The following is a 21,253-nucleotide window of genomic DNA, read 5'->3' on the forward strand; positions in this document are numbered from 1 at the left end:
ACTGGCTTTTATTGTGCAAATAATAATAAATTTATAAAACCCCATTAAAGCATTAAAAAAAAATCTAAAAACAATTTTAGATGAGTTTTACGCATTTAAGTGTGTTGTCATGTGTAGTGATTTGTGAAATAAGTGTTCTTGGGGAGGGATTTGCTGCTGGATCACATTTCAATTTCAAGCAAAGTTGGAAAATAACAAACAAATGAGATGTAAAAACAATAACAAAGAAGTGACAGTAACAAAACACTGCCAAATGTAACAATTATGAGAAATATAAGGAAATGCAGTGGAGTCAACGGCATATTTTTAGTCTAAATAGAAGATTTTAAAGGGATTTCATGTAAAAAAAAAATGATAATCTCATTGTCTTTCATTGTGCGGATGATAATAAAAAAGTCAGAGTCATAAAAGCATAATTTTAGATTAGTTTTAAGCATTTAAGTGTTTGTCATGTTTTTGTGAAATCAGTGTTCCTGGATCAGGTTTCAGTTCTAAGAGAACGACACCAAAATAAAGTACAAGGAACTTTAGGTGGAGTGGCTTTTTGAGACAAGTGAGGAAAGTGCGTGTATTGAATCAATGGAGAACTAGATAGCGCTCATGACTCGCTTCGAGCACTTGATGAACTGTACTGGAAGTCAGATTAATGCTGTGTGATCAAACCAGTTCAGCTGGGAAATGCTGTGTGGAAAAAAATGCTGTGAAGTCATGACGACATGTTTTTTTTTTTTAATTCATTAAAATAACTTGGCCAATGTAGTTTTCATTTCAGGTTTTATGAATTTCTACTTAGTTTTTAAAGTCAGTTAAATGATACTAAATATTACTGAAAAGACAGAGTTTAATTAAATTAAGTAAATAAACTAAACTTGTTTTTAATATGAAATTGGTGAAAATGTATCGTTTGGAGTGTTTGGTGACTGCTTTTAAAACCTTGACCTTGTTTGATGGGTAATACAATAAGAGTTATCTTTCTTGCATGATATTATAAAGTGATGTCTGTGATGAAAAATTTGGAAGGACAAAAGAATGTTACAATACCTTGCAATATATGTAAAATGTAATGTAATTTTAGTATTTTTTAATATTTTAAAATCACTTATATTTGTATGTATTCAAATATATTATAGTAAATAGTACAAATATAATATAGTATATAGTACAAATATAATATAGTATATAGAACAAATATTATATATATATATATATATATATATATATATATATATATATATATATATATATATATATATATATATATATATATATATATATATTCAGTTTAATATAGCTTTAGTAATTTCATTCCTTTAACCTGTCAGTAACTTTCCATGTTGCTTTTCTTTAATTTCATTTTTTAAGTAAACATTTTTTCTACTCTGTTGTTTTGGACAAATGTATTTACTTTTTAGTTAATTTTTTTCAAATAATTGTTAATTTATTACCTTTATTATTATTATTATTACTGTTATTATACATTTAGATGTTTTATTCTACAACTATGTATTTTAGAAATATAACCCCCTTGGCAGTTATCAGAAAAACCCTCCAAAACAACCCAAAGGAACTTTAAATCTTCCAAATACATCACCCCTCACAAAATAGACCATATTTTATGAGTGCATCCTTAAACTGCTGTATGTGATTCTTGCCTGCCTGTCTTATATGAGCTTTAGTGTTTTTGTTTTGTTCCCTCCTCTGACCTGTTGGAGAGGGCCAGTAAAGACCCTCATCTCTCTCTCCCCACCAAACGATGACTGATTTCCTTTGGTGCTTAGAGTCCCATCTGTCATCTAGCACCATTTGAAATCGGTTATAATGACTGGGGATCAATTCTTCAGCTTCCTATTGTGCTCAGAGCCATCACTGCCTTTTCCCCCAATACTGCATGTGTGCTCAGGCCTTTCAAGTGCTTATTGCTAATTTGTCTGAAAATAAATCTTTTTCTAGCTGAACATGAGTGTTTTTGAGGCTCTGTGTATTCATCACCAAATAAATCAAAAGGCTGTAATCAAGACTAATCGTCAAAACCTGTGTGATTTAGTTGATCTCTAGTTCAATTCTGCCCTCTGTTGGTTAGAAAGCGAACACTTTGAGTTTAATTGTTTCAGATTGAGGTTATGGAGCTGGATATATTTTTATTTAGGTCATAATAGATTAGGTTAAGTCAGTCTTACACTTTGTTTTAAATTCATATCTTATCAAAGCATCTGAACAGAAAATCCTAGTGTTATCATTTGATTTCTTAAAGGGATAGTTCACCCAAAAATAAAAAAATACTCAGAAGTTACTCTCAATTAGTTTCAAAACTTTGAGTTTCTTCTTCGGTTGAACACAGATGTTATTTTGAAAAATATTGAAACCTGGGAATATGTCATTAAGTATGAAATAAACCACAAACCTTTGCTTAAAGTGGAAGTGAAGCACTCAGTCGAGTTTACATTATTTTAGACTGATTTCCACTGTAATGAAAAATATATAACAAACATGATTAAACGTAACCATTTCGAAGAAAAGAGGGTGTTTTACCATATTTTATTGGAAAAATGTATGACAAAACAACCTCTTTTCTTTGAAATGGTTACGTTTAATCATGTTTGTTATATATTTTTTCATTACAGTTCAAAAATGGTCTTACAAGCATTTATTTATTTCTAAAATTAACAAAAATTATAGAAAAAAACCCAAATATAGACTATTTACATGTTCAATATGTGTAGATGCATTTAACTTTTACATTTTAAACCATGTAATGGATAATTAATTATATATAATATATAATTATAATATTATGACCCCACTCTGAATTGGTTTAATGAGACTATGTATTTATTAAAGGGATAATTTACCCAAAACTGAAAATGTTGTCATCATTTACTTATCCTTTTTACTCATCCTTCACTTGTCACAAACCTGTTTGAGTTTGAATTTTAGTTAATTTTAGAAGCAAATAAATATTTGTAAGAACATTTTGGAATATTTATACTTGGGAATATGTAAGTTAGTATAAAAATGAACAACCGCAAACCTTTGCTTTAAAGCCTGTCACAATAAGTTACTGTGACTAAAATATGAATTCAATATCAATGTTTCTGGAAGTGAAGCACTCAGTCAAGTTTACATTATTTTGTAGACCAATTTCCACAGTATATAACAAACATGATTAACCATAACCATTTGGAAGAAAAAAGGGTGTTTTATCATACATTTTAGTGCAAAAATAAATCTTAGAAACAAATAAATGCTTGTAAGAAGATTTTTGAATATTTATACTTGCGAATATGTAATTTAGTATGAAATAAACAACTGCAAAGTTTTGCTTAAAATCATGTAACAATAAGCTACTGTGACTGAAACAAGAATCCATTATCACTGTCTCACTGTAATAAAGATGTGTACACTTGGGGAATTATTAACCACTGTTTTACCACCAAATATGCATTTTTCAAAAGGTAATCATGATATCCTTCCTGATATTCTGCAGGTCCTGGCAGGACATTTTATTATAAGGATACTCTCTGGGTTTGCTATTAATCTTCATTTTGAATCTTCATATCTTTGAATATTTTCATTAGAGCAGGAGTGCCAAACTCAGTTCCTGAAGGGCTGCAGCTCTGCACAGTTTAGCTTCAACCCTAATTAAACACACCTGATCCCACTAATTGAGTTCTAAGTGTTGAATCTGAACTGAGTTTCACACCACTCTTTTAGTTGCAAAACAGCAATAGGTCAACAAAACACACATTTAAAATACTGGAAATGTAATTTTCTACAAATAAATTCCCTATATGATAATATATTTGAACTTTTTGTGCAAGACATGTTGTGAGAACCTTATAAAATAAAAAACAAATGAACATTTTACTCAAAACATACCCATATAATCCTGGCAAATGATTACATTGAATAGGCTATATTCAAAATCGTTTTTATTAGTATTTTATTAGGCTATATTTATATTAAAATGTGTCGAATCACATATAATGATATTGATATTATGATAAAGTAACATAAAAGATATACTTTTTCATATAAATAAACAAGTATTACAATTATTATGTTATAAAGTATGAATAGGTAATAGTATTAATAGTTTACAAGATAATAAATACAGTGACAAATATCTAGATTTATTTTCTGTTCATTAGTAGGGATGAGTTGGCATTAAAAGAGGAAGAAAAAAAAGGAAAAACAAATAATAATGCGTTTACTGGTTTTACAGACTCACACAATGTGTATTCACGGTGAATGAACAGGCTTTTCTTTGATGCTTACAATGCTCAAAGTGATTTTTAATGAGGAACCATAGGCCTCATTAATCTGAAATAGGCAAAACCAACATTCTCAACACTAATGAGGATATTTTGAGGGATAAATCTTCATCCAACGCAACTGTCATCTTATTGAGAATAGACTGAGAAACCAAATTGTTTTGTTATTTGAAAAATTGGCATTACAAACATCCACCTATCAGCATTCAGTTTATCTTGAAATACAGATAAGGGTAAGTATACGCATTTTGAGTAAAAATAAAAGGCTAATAATATATGCTTCAGTGCAATATGTTTACCATTATTAGTAATCTTGAACGCACATTTTTACATTATATTATATTTTCTAATAACTTACAGAAATACTAAGGGGTTTCTAACAGAAAAGGTTGAAATGCATCAAATAAATATCATTAAACCATTAAGATATGAGTTTGTTTCGAGTTCCTACCTAAAGTCAAGCCTAAATATGTTTTGGTGTGTGCGTTACTCTTACAATACCTTTATACTATTAATTAGACATAAATAGACAACAACAACAAACATATAATTCTAACATGAGATCCAAAATAATATATATATAAAAATAAGCTTAGAGTTTACATTTCAGATAAAAAAAGAAAAAAACTAGTTCATTTTAATACAGATATCTCCATAATACATCGAGTACATTTAATTTATGGACAGCAAGATCACTATTCAATTAACTTGAACAATTTAGGTATTATAATTGACATTTCTTATTATCCACATATAAATAAAGGAGGTTTAGAATTATTTATTCCACATTTATGAATATGAAATATGAAATTTGCCAGACAAAATCATAAGATCCTTTATGTACAAGGCAGAGCAGACGCAGAAGTGTTTCGTCATCTTAAATCCCTCCCCCATCGCTCTTTGTACGTTCCTCATTGGTCAGGATTGCAGATTTCCGCCATATTCAAAATCCGTCCCATCCGTTGTGATGAGATTCATGGGATGGGATTTCTATTCATCCCCCCTAAAATAACCAGTTTTAACTGTATTACGTATTATACAAACAGTGTACAGTAACGCAATCCAAATCCACGTCTTTCAAATGGAAGAAACCGACGGATCTCCAGCGCCAATGGCAGAACCAGTCAACGAAAGACCGAAGAGGAGCAAGAGAAAGTCGTCAATGGTGGAGACGGACGGGTCCCCAGAGCGCACTTTCAAACGGTCAGGAAGATCATATCAGACTCATTGTTGTTGTTGTTATACATTAATTATTACGATTACGTTACAGCTTGCACTATTGTAGTCTGCGATTCCCTTTGCAAATGACCTCAGCTTCTGCGATTGAACAAACTGCAGCGGACTTACTACAAATGACCATGTTTCTTATATATTTTAAAAGTGTAATAATAGCAATAATGTATAGCTTACAAATTGTATAACCACGTTTTTAACTACACAACTATGATTAGTGTAGAAAAAACTACAAATGAAATGTGATTAATTTGTGGGTAAATTACTAACACATTATTAATGTTTTATTTATGGTAAACCCCTGATTAATATTCGTTAGGGGCTATATATGTAGATTATATAACTTATCTACGGAGTTATGGACGGGTAAGTACAGATCTCTGTTTGTTTTGCTCTCAAAGTGAGAAAAACTTCCGCAATATGTCGTCACATTAAAACAAAGCATGACGGCAGGAGAGCAACCTTGTATGACTGTAATGTTTCACCCAACCACACGATGGCGCTGACGTCTCACAAAATAACAGTGGAGCTCAAGGCAAGCCACACCATAAACATACACTCAACAGCCTCTTTATTGGGTACACCAGGGATGGACAACTTCGGTCCTGGAGGGCTATTGTCCAGCAGAGGTTTGCTCCAACACTAATCGAACACACCTGAACATGCTAATCAGTAATCAGAAACACATGCTTATTTAAATTATTGGTATCCTCTGATATCTGGCAACCCTGAGATGGCTTAATGTAATGAAAAATCACAGTTAATCAGCTTTTTTGGCTCCAAAATCATGCCACATCACATAAATCATTTTTTAAACCGATTCTGATGCTTGGTTTGAACTCAAGCAGATCATGTTCTAGAGCAGTGTTTCTCAACCACGTTTCTGGAGGACCAGCAGCTCTGGATATTTCCATGTCTCCTCAATCAAACACACCTGGTTTAGATCATCAGCTCAGTAGCCGAGGTCTGAAAGACCTGTAATGGGTGTGACAGACAAAGGAGACATCCAAAACATGTAGCGTGGTTGAGAAACGCTGTTCTTGAATGTGTATACCTACCAAAATGCTTTCAGTTGTTGGTGTATGATTGGCTGTTTGCATTAGTGTGCAGTTTGTGCAACAGGTGTACCTAATAAAGTGTCCAGCGAGTGTACACAAGACAGTGTCTTGTGTAATGCAGTTGAATTTCTAACAAACAATATTACATAAGTGCTTTCAGCCAGTGCTGTATTTAGAAAGGACATACTTGAAAGTAAAGCAAAACAAAACAAGCGATACAATACCGTATGCATCTGTGAGTGCTTTCCAAAAACATGTGATCTTCAAAAGGGCTTTTATTTTGATGAAATGTTAGTGACGTTCAAATCCATGTGCAACTTTACCAATATTATTAAAAAAAGAAGATGAGGACATCTGATTATGTGTTCAAGGTGCTCTATATAAATAGATCATGCCAAAAATATATCTCCCATAAACCCTGAGAAAGAATGTAGGCAGATGGAGAACATTAAAATGTGCTTTTATCACTGGCTAAAATAACAACAGTTTATTTTGGCAGAAGGTTCTGTTTTCTTTCTTTCATGCCAGGCCTTATGCCTTCTGCCTGATTGGAACAGCAGGAAATTTGAGCCCATTTTTGCTTACTACAGTTATCAGAAAAGCAAACAAGATGGCATGGAGGTTAAAATCTCTGGAAAATTCTAGTACAAATTGCAACTATGATGTTGCTATGTAGTCGCCAGGGTGGTTGTTTGGTTGTCACAATGCCCATGTCAGAGGAGCCTCCTGCTAAATATTAGATTCAGGTCTGCTGTTATGGCTTTCTGGAACTATAACTGCTTAAACAAATTCCTTTCCAAGTGCCACACATCAAAGCTCCAGCACCACAATAAAGTTACTATGTAAATAGACAAAGTGGTCTCTTAAAGAATGTTCTGCAGGAAGTTTTTTAAAACAGTGTTACATTGTTTTTAGCATCATGATTTTCTACATCAAAGGAATAGTTTATAGATGGCTGAGAAAAGTTAAAGACAATTGCTTAGTTTCCAAAGATGCAAATTAAATGAATGCGCAACACTGGAATATCGCATAAAATACATTCCTGATTAACTCTGGCAAGTAGAAGTAAAAGTAAAAACACAATTTGCTGTAGGAGAACTTGCGTGAATCTATTTTTATTTAATAAATGACTTGCACCTCAGGAGACAATGCCAATACGCAATGAATGCGTAGATTGCGTTTGAAGGCGTGAGACGTGGAGCGAAGTTGACAGTTCTGGAGGTAATTAATAATATAATAACACTAATACTAATATGGTTAAGGCATTTTAGAATGACCAAAACAACATTTCAGATGTTTTACAGTGTGCTCAGACAGGTTTGTCTAATCACACACATTTTTATTATCACATGGTCTCTTATAACAAAATCACATGACCTTTTTAATGCACATACTGGAATTTGTTTGATAAAAGTGTTTTCGTTGTAGGTTATGTGCATTCAATTTATCGTACTCAGTTATGCGCACATGTTTTTTATGTGTATATTTAAAATGTGCATAAAAATAGGTGGATGGAAACATAGCTAATGTCCTCCTTCAGTCGTTTAATGCTATGAAACCTGTAGTATCACCTGTGAAATCATCTAATAAGTCAAATGTCATCGCTTAGAAATTGAGTGGCATAAATTGCGCTGGATAACTTGCTTTTTTTACTGAAATAGTTTTAATTTTCTTTACTAATTAAAGCACAGCCACTAATATAACATTAAAATAGAATTGAAGTATTATATAAAACTACATGTTATTAAATTAAAAACATTTTCAAACAAAAAATATACAAAGAAAACTATTAATAAAACAATAACACTAAAGTGATACAAAATAGCTAGAAGTGTAAAAGTAAAAAAAACAAACAAAACCCTGAATAGCTCTATTTATTAAGGTCACAGTTTTCATAACCAGTGTTTGTTTATTATCCAATGAAGATTTGACGATAAGATTATGCATTATATGTGGCACAGATATAAGGGAGATTAGAATGATCATATTATTATATAACATCTAAACAGCCAGTTGTAGTTAGGGTGTGCTGAACTGAAAAATGATCTCTTTTAATTTGTGTTATGTCACAAGAGCGCAACAGACTTTTTAAATGTCTTGTTTTGTTCAGAAATCCTCAAGGATTTAGTCGATACCAACTCATTTTCTACGCATGAACCAGTCATAGCTGAGATAAGTGACCGTCATCGTTTTACGCAGTGGGATTTCGTCAGTTTTTAAGGCAACCGTTATCCTATTTCAGTTCATCCCTTCTCTGATCCGTTTCAACACTCAAGCCCTTTTGGTGGACTTTTACAGATTTGTCATATATGATGTCTCATATTTGACAGTAGAGTCCACAACAAAGATTGCTTTTGAAGCCGCTGGACTGATCTGGATGAGTAAGTGACACATCATTCCTCCAAGGCCTCTCCTTTGTTTGCAACCTAAAGCATGGTGAAACCAAACCTACTAACCTAAGTCCCCTTAAGTATTTTCCCACCTCAACGTCAATGTAGTCTAGTCTACAAAAGGGAAAAGCCACCTGAAACCAATGTTGACGTCCACTTAAGACTAAATGTTGGATATAGTGCAGTGTGGCTACTTATATTGTTCGAAATTCAGAAGAACTTACAATTGTTACCAACACACGCAACATGACCAGCGCAGCAGTGTCGTCATCTATTTCTTAGAATAGGAAGGTTTACTTCTTACAGTTTCTCACACTCATGGTTGGATCAGCTGACACTTGCTGGTGGTAGTAGTGATGTAATGTCCTGCCGGAGTTCCTAAAACAGGACAAGCCTCATTTTTGGTATATTTGCGTAGACTGTTTTGATGACTGTGAGAGTTAGACTGGTGTAATCACAGAGGGGTGTGTGTGTCATTTGGTCCATATTTGTCATGCCGATGTCCAGTGTTTCGGGCAACACCTTGACATTCCAGACATGTTTCAGAAGTAGCATTACACACTCACAGGGTCTATAGTTCTTGAAGCTCTCAAATAGAACCTATCTGATGCACCTGTTCAGGACTTTGAGTCTCTGCTGGTGAGCGGATATGTTGAATAAGGTTTATTTGGATTATGTAGAGTGTGTGGGGGTGAGGGTTTACGGGAACTGGCTGGGAAACACCACTTTAGGTAGATTTACACAATATGGCTTCAGGTCAGGGGTGTGTTTTTTTCCTGTCCTACGGTCAATACTGCAATCATTCAACAAGTGACGTTTTTTGGTTGACGTCAATTTTTTGGACATTGACACGACAATTGGTTGTCTTGAGGAAGTCTGACATTCACTGTGCTCAGCAGTTGTTTGTGAATTTAATAATAATCAATAAATATGTATCTCATGCTTAAAATGATTTTACATGGATTGATTTATCTATTAAGCTCCATACAATTGATTTGTGTTGCGACAACATGAATGTATTAAGGAAACTTTTTCGTTTTTGTACACATTTAAGTGGATTGAACAAAAATATCAAGTTAGACTCCTAAAAAAAACTCATGTGTTGTTTCAGCCTAATTTGAATAAGTAGTTTAAAGAACAGCAAATATCATTTATAGGAGTTGGTTATCGGTTTATGTCATAGTTTTCTTAAGGTTTTTGTTTATTGTCAATTCATTTTTTTGATGGCAAATCTCAGTTATGAGTTACTTGTTGTTTATAGTATTGGAGAATAGAATTAGCACACCCAAATAGTGAATTTTAATTATAGGTGTGCAGTTACATTGACAAAATTATATCTTTTTTACTTTCATATCTTTGTCTCATTGTATTTTAAGGTATTAAGGTAAACTTAAAGATGATTGCTATTAGCAAACCATTAACTATGACTTTTAATTCAAACTTCTAATTTGCTGCTTATTAATTAAAGGTGTAGTTGGGTAGGATTTGGGATGTAGTATAACGTCATGCAGAATATAGACTTTAAGTACTAATAAACAGCCAATATCTTGATAATACACTCAAAAAAATGACCTTTGCTGTTTGTTCACGCCACTTATTTTAAATGAGCTGAAACAACACAATTCTTGAGAGTTTTTTGTGACAACATATTTGTTTTGTTTAATAAGTTAACTTAATTCCTTCATGTTGTCCTGACACAAATCAATTGTATGGAACCCAGCAGTTTTTACAGTGTATGCAGGTAATAAGTCACTAGTTAATAGTGAGAATTGGTAATTAAACTAAAGTGTTACTCATAACTAGGCCCAGACAAAATTAGCTGACTTCTTTTGTATATCTGCACAGAATTTTGTACAGAATCTGTGGATTTACGCAAAATGATTTTGAGAGTAAAGTAGCTAAAACTTGGTACATAATATAAAAAATAATAACATTTTAACTTTTATTTAAGGTTTAAAATACGAATCCAATTAGAACCACTTGTTTGGTACACAAGTTATTCATATCACATATCTAATAAAAGTCGGAAAGTATTACTTTACAAACTGTATTGTTCATAATAAATATAACACTTGCATATTATTCAATAATATTGCTGAAATTAAACACTGAGTGAATATACACACATTTACATATGTAAACAGATAGAATGATGGGCTTAAAAATCTGCGGATTTCTGTTTGAAAGCCAGTGAAACTGTCAACAATCAATAAAGGAACAATCAGTACAGTGAAGACTTGGGCTGCACAATATATCGTTTCAGCATTGATATCGCAATGTGCGCATTCGCAATAGTCACATTGCTAAGATATGCAATATCCAGTCTGAATTATTGTTGGCCAGGAGCCACAAAATTGTATTTAATCACTGTATTCATATGGAATGTATACTATTTATGCAAAAAACATTTCTTACTTAGAATTTTTTGTCTTGTTTCTAGTCCAAATATCTACATTTCAACAAGATTACATATTTTACTAACCCCACTGGCAGAAGAAAAAAACTCTTAATTTTCACTTGACAGTAAAAACTGAACAATATTTTTACTTGGTCTAAGAATTTTTTTTGGATATTTTGGACTAGAAACAAGACAAAAACAAAGAAAATGATTTTTTGCATTGTGATTATTTAATTTCTCCACCTGAATACTGTTAGACTCCCTATAGATACCATCAAACAGTGTTATTCAAATTATCTTGAGAAACTGTATTTATCGCAGAAAAATATAATATCGCAATATCAGATTTTTCCAATATCATGCAGCCCTACTGAAGACAACAAGATAACATTTAACATACATGAACTGCATGTGCCTATTCAACTTATTCTCTGTACGAGCAGGCACAGCCATTTGAATCTTTTTGGCTTGAGATTTCCGGTCTCGTTCACTTCCATTCATATTAAGACGTTAAAAACAGCTTGTTACGCTGCTTGATGTTGTAAACTGACATTTTTTTATTACATTATTCTATTTTTGTCTGTATAATCATGCAAATACTTGTTTGTAGAGCAAGCGGTTTGACCATTTTCTGCCGTTTATTATTCCTAGTCATTTCTCCCACTTCCGCATTGAAGAATAAGGTCAATATTGATGGGCTGCTTTACTGGAAACCTAAAAGTATGCACTTTCCTGTCAGCAGTACTTGATTTTTATCAGTAAAATATAACTTCAAACATGCCATCAAGCCATTACTGTGGTCTCTTCCCCATCAGGGCAGTGAGGAATGGAGGACACTCCATCATATTATTGGCAGTGTCATTTGACCTACATATTTACTCCCCAGTTGCCTTGAGCAGTCGAGACCACCCACAGTCAAGTCTTTTTCTAGTGGACACTGATATAGATTCGGAACTGCATTAACACATTTACACACTTTGACTGCTCAGCACACACAGGATCGCCCAACTTAGTCTGGTGTCTGCATTTTTTTACATCTTCACTCACGGTTTTATTAGCAAAATACACCATAGTTAAATGAGTGATGTGAGAACTACACTTTCTATGAGAACCAACTTCTCTCACTTCCCCTCTAACATTCTTTCTCTAGATTTATTTTACTTTAATTACCTGTTCTCTCCTACGCACATGCAGCACTCGAGTTCTTTTAAATTTCATATGCGCTCATTCCCGAGTGATGGAAAGATAAACAAGGAACTGATGGAGAGATAAAAAGACAGACAGTAAGTGCCTACGGAAACCACAGTAGACAAGAAGACCTACGTTGACAACCAGAGGGCAAACGTGTCTTCTTATCACAATGAATCTTCACTAAAAACAGTGGAGATCTAAATTAAGTTTGCCCACACTTAATTAGCTTTAATATAAAAACCTGTTTGTTATCTTAAATATATTGAGTGACAAATCCTGACTCATCTGCATGGAATGGAGGCATTCACCACACAAAGTTAATTCAGATTAATATTCAATACTCATTTCTAGTTGGCGAATACTGCCATACCTTTTTTTTTTCAAATATTTCAGAAAAGTGATTGAAACTATATAATTGACTTGAAGGTTGATGGCTCTAAACACTTTGAATTGTTTTTGTGCTACTTATTTTGTCCCACAATTTTTGTAGAGAAAAAGGGGCCTATGTTCACACATGTTTTCAAATTGAGTTTATATGAAAAAACTGTAAGTATACTTGTAAATATTTTAAGTAGATTTTAGACTTTAGAAGGATTTACGAAGGATCTTGTCATGTGAAGGCATGGGACGATAACCGTCTTCAAGGTAAAGGTTTGGAAAAGTCAAGGTTTTAAAAACGCTACAATTTTATGCAATACCGTTCCTAAAGGAATGTGTATGGTTTTGTTTACATTTTTTTTATCTTCAGCAGAAAAAAATATCCAAAGGTGCCATGTCAAATTGTAAAAAAATCTGTGTTTTTGAAACAATAGAAGTCAATGATTCATTTGAATTATTTAGCCTGACATGTTTACTGCTCTAAAATATTATAAATCTTTAAAAAAAAAAAAATTATTGTTTCAAAAGGGAAAAAAAGTTTTTTGTTTTTTACCCAGATGTTTAAAAAGAATATATGTTAGAGCAGTAATCACAATACCGTGATATTTTTATCCAAGGTTATACCATACCATCAGAATCTTATACCTGCCCATGCCTAGTTGAAAATTTAGCATAACAGTTGAATGTAAAATTATTAGCCCCTCTGTGAAATTTTGATTCTTGATTCTAAATTGATGTTTAATGGAGCAAGGCATTTTACACAGTATTTCCTTTTTTTTCGTCTGGAGAAAATCTCGTTTCTTTTAGTTTGGCTGTAATAAAACAAATTTTAAGGTCAATATTATTAGCCCCTTAAGATATTTCTTTTGATTATCAAATAACTTTCCCAATTTACTAAACCTGCCTGGTTAACCTGATATTATAGGCATATTATAGGAAAAATTGCATTTTAAAATTGTTATTTTAATTTATTTAGTTATTAATTATGTATTTTTGACCAAATAAATGCACCGTGAACAAGGCTTTAAAAAAAAAAGAATACCATTTTTTTCCCCAAAGTTGTAGTCCAGGGGTGCCTAAACTATTTCGTATGGAGGGCCAAAAACCAGATATCATTGAGAGCTGCGGGCTGAAGGTAAATATACTAAACTATATTACATTAAAGTTGCCATGGGTAATTTCCTAATTTATTTAATAATATATAAAAAAGAAGAAAACATTACTTTAAATCATTTAATTATAACTTTAATTATAACGTAATGCAATAAAAACATAAACAATCACATTATTATAACACAGTGGAGTTCAGTCCTGATTGCAATAGTCAAGCAGAATCTGTCTTTGACTTGATTTGCTCACCAAAGTCTTTGCATTGTTGGGTGACAGTATGTGCATTTAAACACAATCTGATTAATCTATGCCATTTAATTGAAAAATTTAATTTCAGTTTTTAACAATAAAACATAGAAACATCTCTTCTTAGATGGTATGGTGGGCCAAATCAAAGGTTAGCATGGGCTGACTTTGGCCTTCAGGCCCAAGTTTGAGCATCACTGTTTTAGGCTGTAGTTAATATATTTGGCAAGTATGAAAATGAAAGTAACATTGCTCAATGGCTGAGGGCTATTTTAAATTGATACAAGAAACAGAGGAAGTTGTTTATGAAAAAATATTTTCTCTAGAATGGCCCACGTAGCAGTGTTGTAAGTAGGCTTGCACAATATTGCAAAAAACTGACATTGCGATACTTTGTTTTTCGGTGTTATGAACATAATTACACAAGATGACTATTTGGGCAAAAATTACAATTAAATACATTAATTCTGATGATTTTGTTGGGAAGTGCATTGGCATAAAATATGCAAAAGGATACAAAAATACACAAAATAATTTCATTTCATTTAAAGCACAGATGAAAACAATAGAACAAAGATAAAAATGAAATAAAACACTATGGTTTTCGGTGGAGACAGTATTGAGAAATAAAAATTCAATAATCAATTGTAAAATAACCAACCCAGGCTCATTCTGATTACGTACCCCCATATACATTTCTGGAGAGAGAAAAATACATCCCAGGAGTCACGTTTTTTTATTTTTTGCAGTTTTTGTTTTCGACAATCCCCCAGACGCGGGTGTGTACACTTATCAACGCCTGCTGTTCTCACGTAAACCAACCAGAGGTCGATTTAAGCATTTTCACTGTAAGAAAAAAACTTTAGCTACAAAAGTGCTTCAGTCAAGAGCAGTGAGTGATTTTTCTTCTTTTGTTTGATTAATAATGATAAAAACAGGCAGCAGCAGGAATATTGCACGCTGTCACTTTAATGGTTTCTCATTCACATGTCTTTTGATTCTCAACTCGTTTGTTTATTACACAAATGATGGTTAATATGAATAATCATGAAACACCGTGTTTTGACACCTATTTGACCATTAAAGCGCTCACACATGACTTTAGATGTGTATGCTCTCTGCTCATCTCTGAGCGCACAGTTTGCGAATGAGACCAAATGCTGACCGCATGCTGTGTGTGTGTGCGCCGGCAGCATGCGGTCTCATTCACGCTTTTAAAAACATGAATGATTCGAATGTACTTCAATGAATGATGCGCAATGAAACATGCTTTTTAGTAATTTTCACGTGAAACTGAGCTTTGCAGAGCAACAAATGTGTAGAACAGGAAAGGGGCGGTATTTGATGCAATAATCGTTTCATCTTGATTAATAATTTTCCTAATCATTAGAAGCCGAAATCTAATTTTTGATTAATTGCAAAGCCCTACATCTTATGTAAAAATGGTTTAAATTAACTTGAAATCTCTTGAGATTCTCGGCTATTACAGATTCTCACATTGAGATATCGATGCAGAAATTATAAGTACTCCAAAAGTGTTATCTCAAAGTTTTTTGAGAAAAGATTTGGTACTAAGGATGTCACATTATTGGGGATTGAAAAAAGCAGCAGCTCTTCTTAAAAAGGAGCCCTGGGTATCTTTGTAAACACGACCTCGCTGAGACAGTTGTCACCAGTCCCCAAATAAGGGCCCAGCCAACAATGAGGAGGCAGTGCATTCGTGAGTAAAAGAGGACATGATCGATAAAGACTGAAGGAGACTGAGAAGACTACAGAAAGCAGTGTGCTTGTTGGAGAGATCAGGGCTGAGTGACGCTTTTCTCTGTATCGGTTCTGCAGACCATGATGCAGTGTCATAGGAGACAGAGCTACACCAGGCTTGGTGTGTGGTACGTACAGGATGTGTCTTTACCGTAATAGGCTTTTCTTGTGTGGCACATGGATGGACATACTAATGGATCTACATGGTTTGGCTGCACAGTATACATCATTAGCGCACATCCAGAGCTCTGCATCTGGTTGGATGCTTTGAGTTTGTATGGCTGAAGTGGGACTTTTTTATAGGCCTGTGAAACTTATTTGTCTTGTGCTTTTCTCTCTGTAGGCCATCTTTGAGACGAGGAAGCTCTTTCACCTTTCTGACACCTGGACCCCAGTGGGACTTCACACTGGTGAGTGGGCTAATGACATCCTTATGGCTCAGCTCTTTCTCAAGTGTACCAATCACTCTAATCTGTCCATTATCAGCAGTCTGACATTAGTGTGTTGCTATATTAACACTTTGCTTTGGGCTGGGTATAATTTAACCCCATTTTGCACATTGTGTAACACACCCTACTTTGGTTGCGTGAAAATCTTTTCCATCATCAAGTGAAAATCTTTTCCAAATAAAATCCTTAGCATTTAGCCTTGTATAAATCTAAAATTACATTCATAATGGTCTTAAAAATGTCTTTAAAAGCTTTAAATTTAAGTTGGTGAAACCTGCAAAAACCCTAAAATTGCATCATCAACTTACTAATTCTGAAACCAAACCATTACTTGGAAGCAGCATTTTAAAAACTCCCTCATGGGCTGGATGAAGGCGTTCAGCGGGCCGTAGTTTGCTCACCTCTGGGTTAGCACAGTATTGTTAATTGCAAACCTAATCGGCTGAAATAGAATTGAAGATTCAAAAAAATAATACTTTTTTTATAAACAGTGAATGATTTTACATTAGCCAACATCAACAAAATATTTTTTTCAGCGTGAAAAGGTGTTTTGCAATACAACACACACTGTAATTACACTGTACCTGTTAAATAAAGGGTCACACTTTACAATAAGTTACAATAACCATTTCATTAATGTATTTACTAACAAGAACGATACTTGTACAGCATTTATTAATCATATTTCAACATTTACTAATGGATTATTAAAATCTAAATTCATACTTGTTGACATTAGTTAATACACCGCGAGTTAACCTGAACAAATATTGTAATAAATGTATTGTTCATTGTTTGTTCATGTTAATTCAATTCAGTTCAATTCATGTTTATTTATATAGCGCATTTACAATGTAGATTGCATCAGTAAATGTTAGTAAATGCATTACTAATACAACATTATTGTAATTATTATTGGAAATCGTTACCAAATTAAGTATATAAAAATTAAACACTTAAAAATAGACCAAATATTTATAATTAAAACTCTGGGCTTACAACAAAAGTCCTTTTTGTTTTGAAATGACGCGAATGCTGTAGCCCTATTAAAGACGCTTTGCTACAGTTCACAAGTTTTCATGCCTGAACGACTCTATACCCATAAGGCCATTTTTGTTAAACCTTTTCCTTTGCGCAAGTGTGCTAGTGTACTTTCCCCTCGCCCTTTCAGAAATCCTTGGCAGATATTGTTTTCCACTCAACTATCACATTGTTGCCAGCTGATGACATCTTAATCCTCTCATGGCATCGCGTGCCTCGACTTCAACCGATGCCCAAATTGCCACTGATAAATTCCCAAATATCTCTCTCTCCTTCCAAATTTCCATCAAAATGAACCCAGCATAGTCCTGATTCCCACCGAATCAGTTAAGCAGTAAATGCTTAACTAGTTTGCGATTGAAAACAGAAAGCAGAGCCCGATTAGAGCATTCCAAAGTTTATGAAGGCCAAGCGAAAGCGCAATCCATCTCTCATCTCTAGGAAAACAGGGGGGCTAAAAGACGGGAAAGAAGACGGACTGCTTCATCCAATGCCAAAGCGCTCCTTTGATATGTATTTTTTTTCACAAATACACATACATTAGCTCATCTAGTGGGCACATGGGCCTCATTAGGCTTCCAGCACCATTATCTCACCTTCAAAACTTCGCTTAGGTGAAAGGGTATTCCTCCCTCCCTTTATTCCTGCTCAAACTGCTGGAACATGAAAGCAGAAAGAGTCTTTGTCTCTAATGTTGAAGCAGTTGTTCTGGTTAAGTCCGTCTGCATGGCCGGAGGGTGAACGTGGTGGTGCAACAGCGGATGGAATATGCAGGAAGTGGTTCGTAATCTTCTGGCATACTACCGGATTTCATTTTGACACTGTTGTGTAAACACGCTGTCATGATGATGACCTGAGCATTTCAGACATGTTCAGACGTCTGGATTTATTGTTAACCAGTATGAAAAGTTTTGTTAATGTAATTTCTTGTGAAAGTATATACTGCATCTTCAAGTATTTAAAAGCACAACATGTTGTATAGTCATACGGATATTAAGGTTGTTCCTATGAAAGTGATTTGCTAGTTTGGCATTCATTCAACGTGTGTGTTTTTTTCTTCTGTAGAATCCGGATTAATGTTACAACGCTAGTCATGCATATATTGTAAAAGACACAGGAAGCATCTTCAGACAGTTGGGCGGTTTGCTTTCATTTTATTCTGAAAGAAAATAGTTGCGTCTTTCTAAAAGTAACATAACTATTTCAGTTCAACTTCGAGAGAGAGTCACTAAACAATGACAGACTAAAGATTGTTTGAAAAAGAAAAATTTCTTTAGAAATTGTACTTCCCAAGTTTTAAAGTAATGATGTCTGATGTGGCCAAAAATATTATCCCAGTGTTTTTTTAATCAAACAGGATCGATATACAGTTAAAGTCAGAATTATTAGCTCCCCTGAATTATTAGCCCCCCAGTTTAGTTATTTCACCAATTTCTGTTTAATGGAGAGAAGATTTTGTTCAACACATTTCTAAACATAATAGTTTTAATAACTAATATCTAATAACTGATTTATTTTATCTTTGCCATGATGACAGTAAATAATATTTGACTAGATATTTTTCAAGACACTTCTATACAGCTTAAATTGACATTTAAAAGCTTAACTAGGTTAATTAGGTTAACTAGGCAGGTTAGGGTAATTAGGCAAGTTATTGTATAATGATGGTTTGTTCTGTAGACTAACGAAAAAAAAATACAGCTTAAAGGGGCTAATAATTTTGACCTTAAAATGGTTTTTAAAAAATTAAAAACTGCTTTTATTCTAGCCGAAATAAAACAAATAAGACTTTCTCCAGAAGAAAAAATATTATCAGACATACTGTGAAAAATGTCTTTGCTCTGTTAAACATCATTTGGAAAATATTTAAAAAAGAAGAAAAAAATTCAAAGGGGGGCTAATAATTCTGACTTCAACTGTATAATGACTTATAATTAACTGGTTAATAATGAGCTAATTTTCATGTTCCTTAGACCTTGTTAATAAAGGTAAGCTTAAATTGTTTGATCATTATATTAATTATATCCACATATTAGGACATATTTTTTACATAAAAGCTTTAAATTAGGCTGATATACGAGTCCTTACTAAATAGCCTGTTAGATTAATTTGTATTGACGAAACATCCAGATCTTTCCATTTTAGTCATACATTTATTCTACATTCTAGGCTTTTTTTCCAAATCTGAAACAAATGTTCTTTTCCTCATCTTACTTTTAAAACTGCTTAATTGAATGTCTAGCTGCACTTTGAAGAAAATGTCACATTAGATGTTAATTGGTAGGTTGTGAACTACTTTTGAATTGCTTTTAATCGTCCTGTGAAATTGAAATTAAGTTTAGACGTTAGTATCAGTATGTTAGTTATGGATATCTATAAGTATTTATTTACTTGTGTAAATGTGTGTACATTTATAATCAGTTTTTAAATTAATTTCAGTAATATTAACAATCATTTTTAGTGATGATACTCCCAAAATCATTCTGCATAAATGCACAGATGTTTTAGAAAATTCTGCGCAGAAATAGCTAAAAATGTCTGCAGATTCTGTCTGGCCCTATCTATAAGCTAGTGAGCTCCAAAACAGTGGCAAAATTCACATTTAGAAGATGTAGACCATTTCAAGGTGGTCATGTCATTGGTCCATGAACATTTCCTGCTTGTTTTCAAACTATTTTGAAACTGTAACAAGAGGAAAGGCAATAATATTTTAATGTTAAAACACTATCATTACATAATTTATCAATATGTGACTCTTTTTAGATTCTCGGAAGCTATAGAAATTAAAAATGTAAAACAGGAAATACATTGGGACCATTGTTTTCGTTTACATCCCTCAAAATGGCTTGCAGTTTGTCACTTCTGCCTAAATGGATCAACACTTTTTTTGACGTCACCCCATACTCCAGTTTCTCCTCAAACCTTCTGACCAATCAAATCCTCTAGTATCTGAAATGTTAAGTCTCCACCAAGACGCTTTTCATTTGATGTGCTTGAGCTCAACCACTCTCACTGGCAGAGCAGTGATAAAAACCAAATGCTATTGGCTTTAAGGCTTTTTCATTAGTAACCAGTGTCCTCTTTCTAACAGTTGGGCATCATGCATAGTGATTTCTTTCAAATCTGTCAAATAATCACAAAATGCAAACCACGTGTCCTGGCCTCATGCACACAAACTCTTCATTCTAGATCTTACTGACCCCTGCAAAACGCAGTGTGTCCCAAAAACGTGACTTTGATTGAGCTTGTTTGTAATAATCTCATGTTTCCTCCTGTGCCAGCAGCTGTTTGCTCTCATAAATTCACTGCAGTAATATCCATTTATGGTTTGTCAACCAAGAACATACAGGTTTGAGCCAAACCATACACGGCCTGTCGATCACTTTGACTTTTTCTTATTCCTCTCAGCTTTTCTTATTTCTTCTGAAGCTTTTTGGAGTAATTTTTAGGCGTTTCAGTCTTAACCATTTTTTCATGAATGCATTGGCAATATCGGCGCCTGCTTTTATATTTAGCCACTTATCTGTGTTACCCATTAAATTGCACTATGAGCGACCTGTGATTCACTCAGTAGCTCGGCTTCTGATTGGCCAGCGTTCTTTACTCAAACACAGCCCTCCAATCAGGTTTTTGATTAATTCTCCCCTATTGACTGTGAATGGGGATTTACTAAATGATAGCTCGTCACTTATTGTGTTGGTGTGTTTGCCTGCTTGTTCGCCGTCAA

The 21,253-nt window shown here is 33.6% G+C and overlaps 1 protein-coding gene across 1 annotated transcript in view; it reads left to right on the forward strand.

Annotated features, from left to right (window-relative positions):
- Nucleotides 1-5,252: 5,252 nt before the first annotated feature.
- The window catches only part of net1 (neuroepithelial cell transforming 1), a 30,830-nt gene continuing 14,829 nt past the window's right edge, over nucleotides 5,253-21,253 (forward strand). The window contains exons 1-2 of the mRNA XM_056455870.1: nucleotides 5,253-5,474; nucleotides 16,380-16,446. Of these exons, the coding sequence (XP_056311845.1) occupies nucleotides 5,353-5,474; nucleotides 16,380-16,446 (189 nt within the window). The 5' untranslated portion in view covers nucleotides 5,253-5,352. The remainder of the gene's footprint in view (nucleotides 5,475-16,379; nucleotides 16,447-21,253) is intronic.

The sequence above is a fragment of the Danio aesculapii genome, chromosome 4, assembly GCF_903798145.1.
Source record: "Danio aesculapii chromosome 4, fDanAes4.1, whole genome shotgun sequence".
In the NCBI taxonomy this organism is placed as follows: Eukaryota; Metazoa; Chordata; class Actinopteri; order Cypriniformes; family Danionidae; genus Danio; species Danio aesculapii.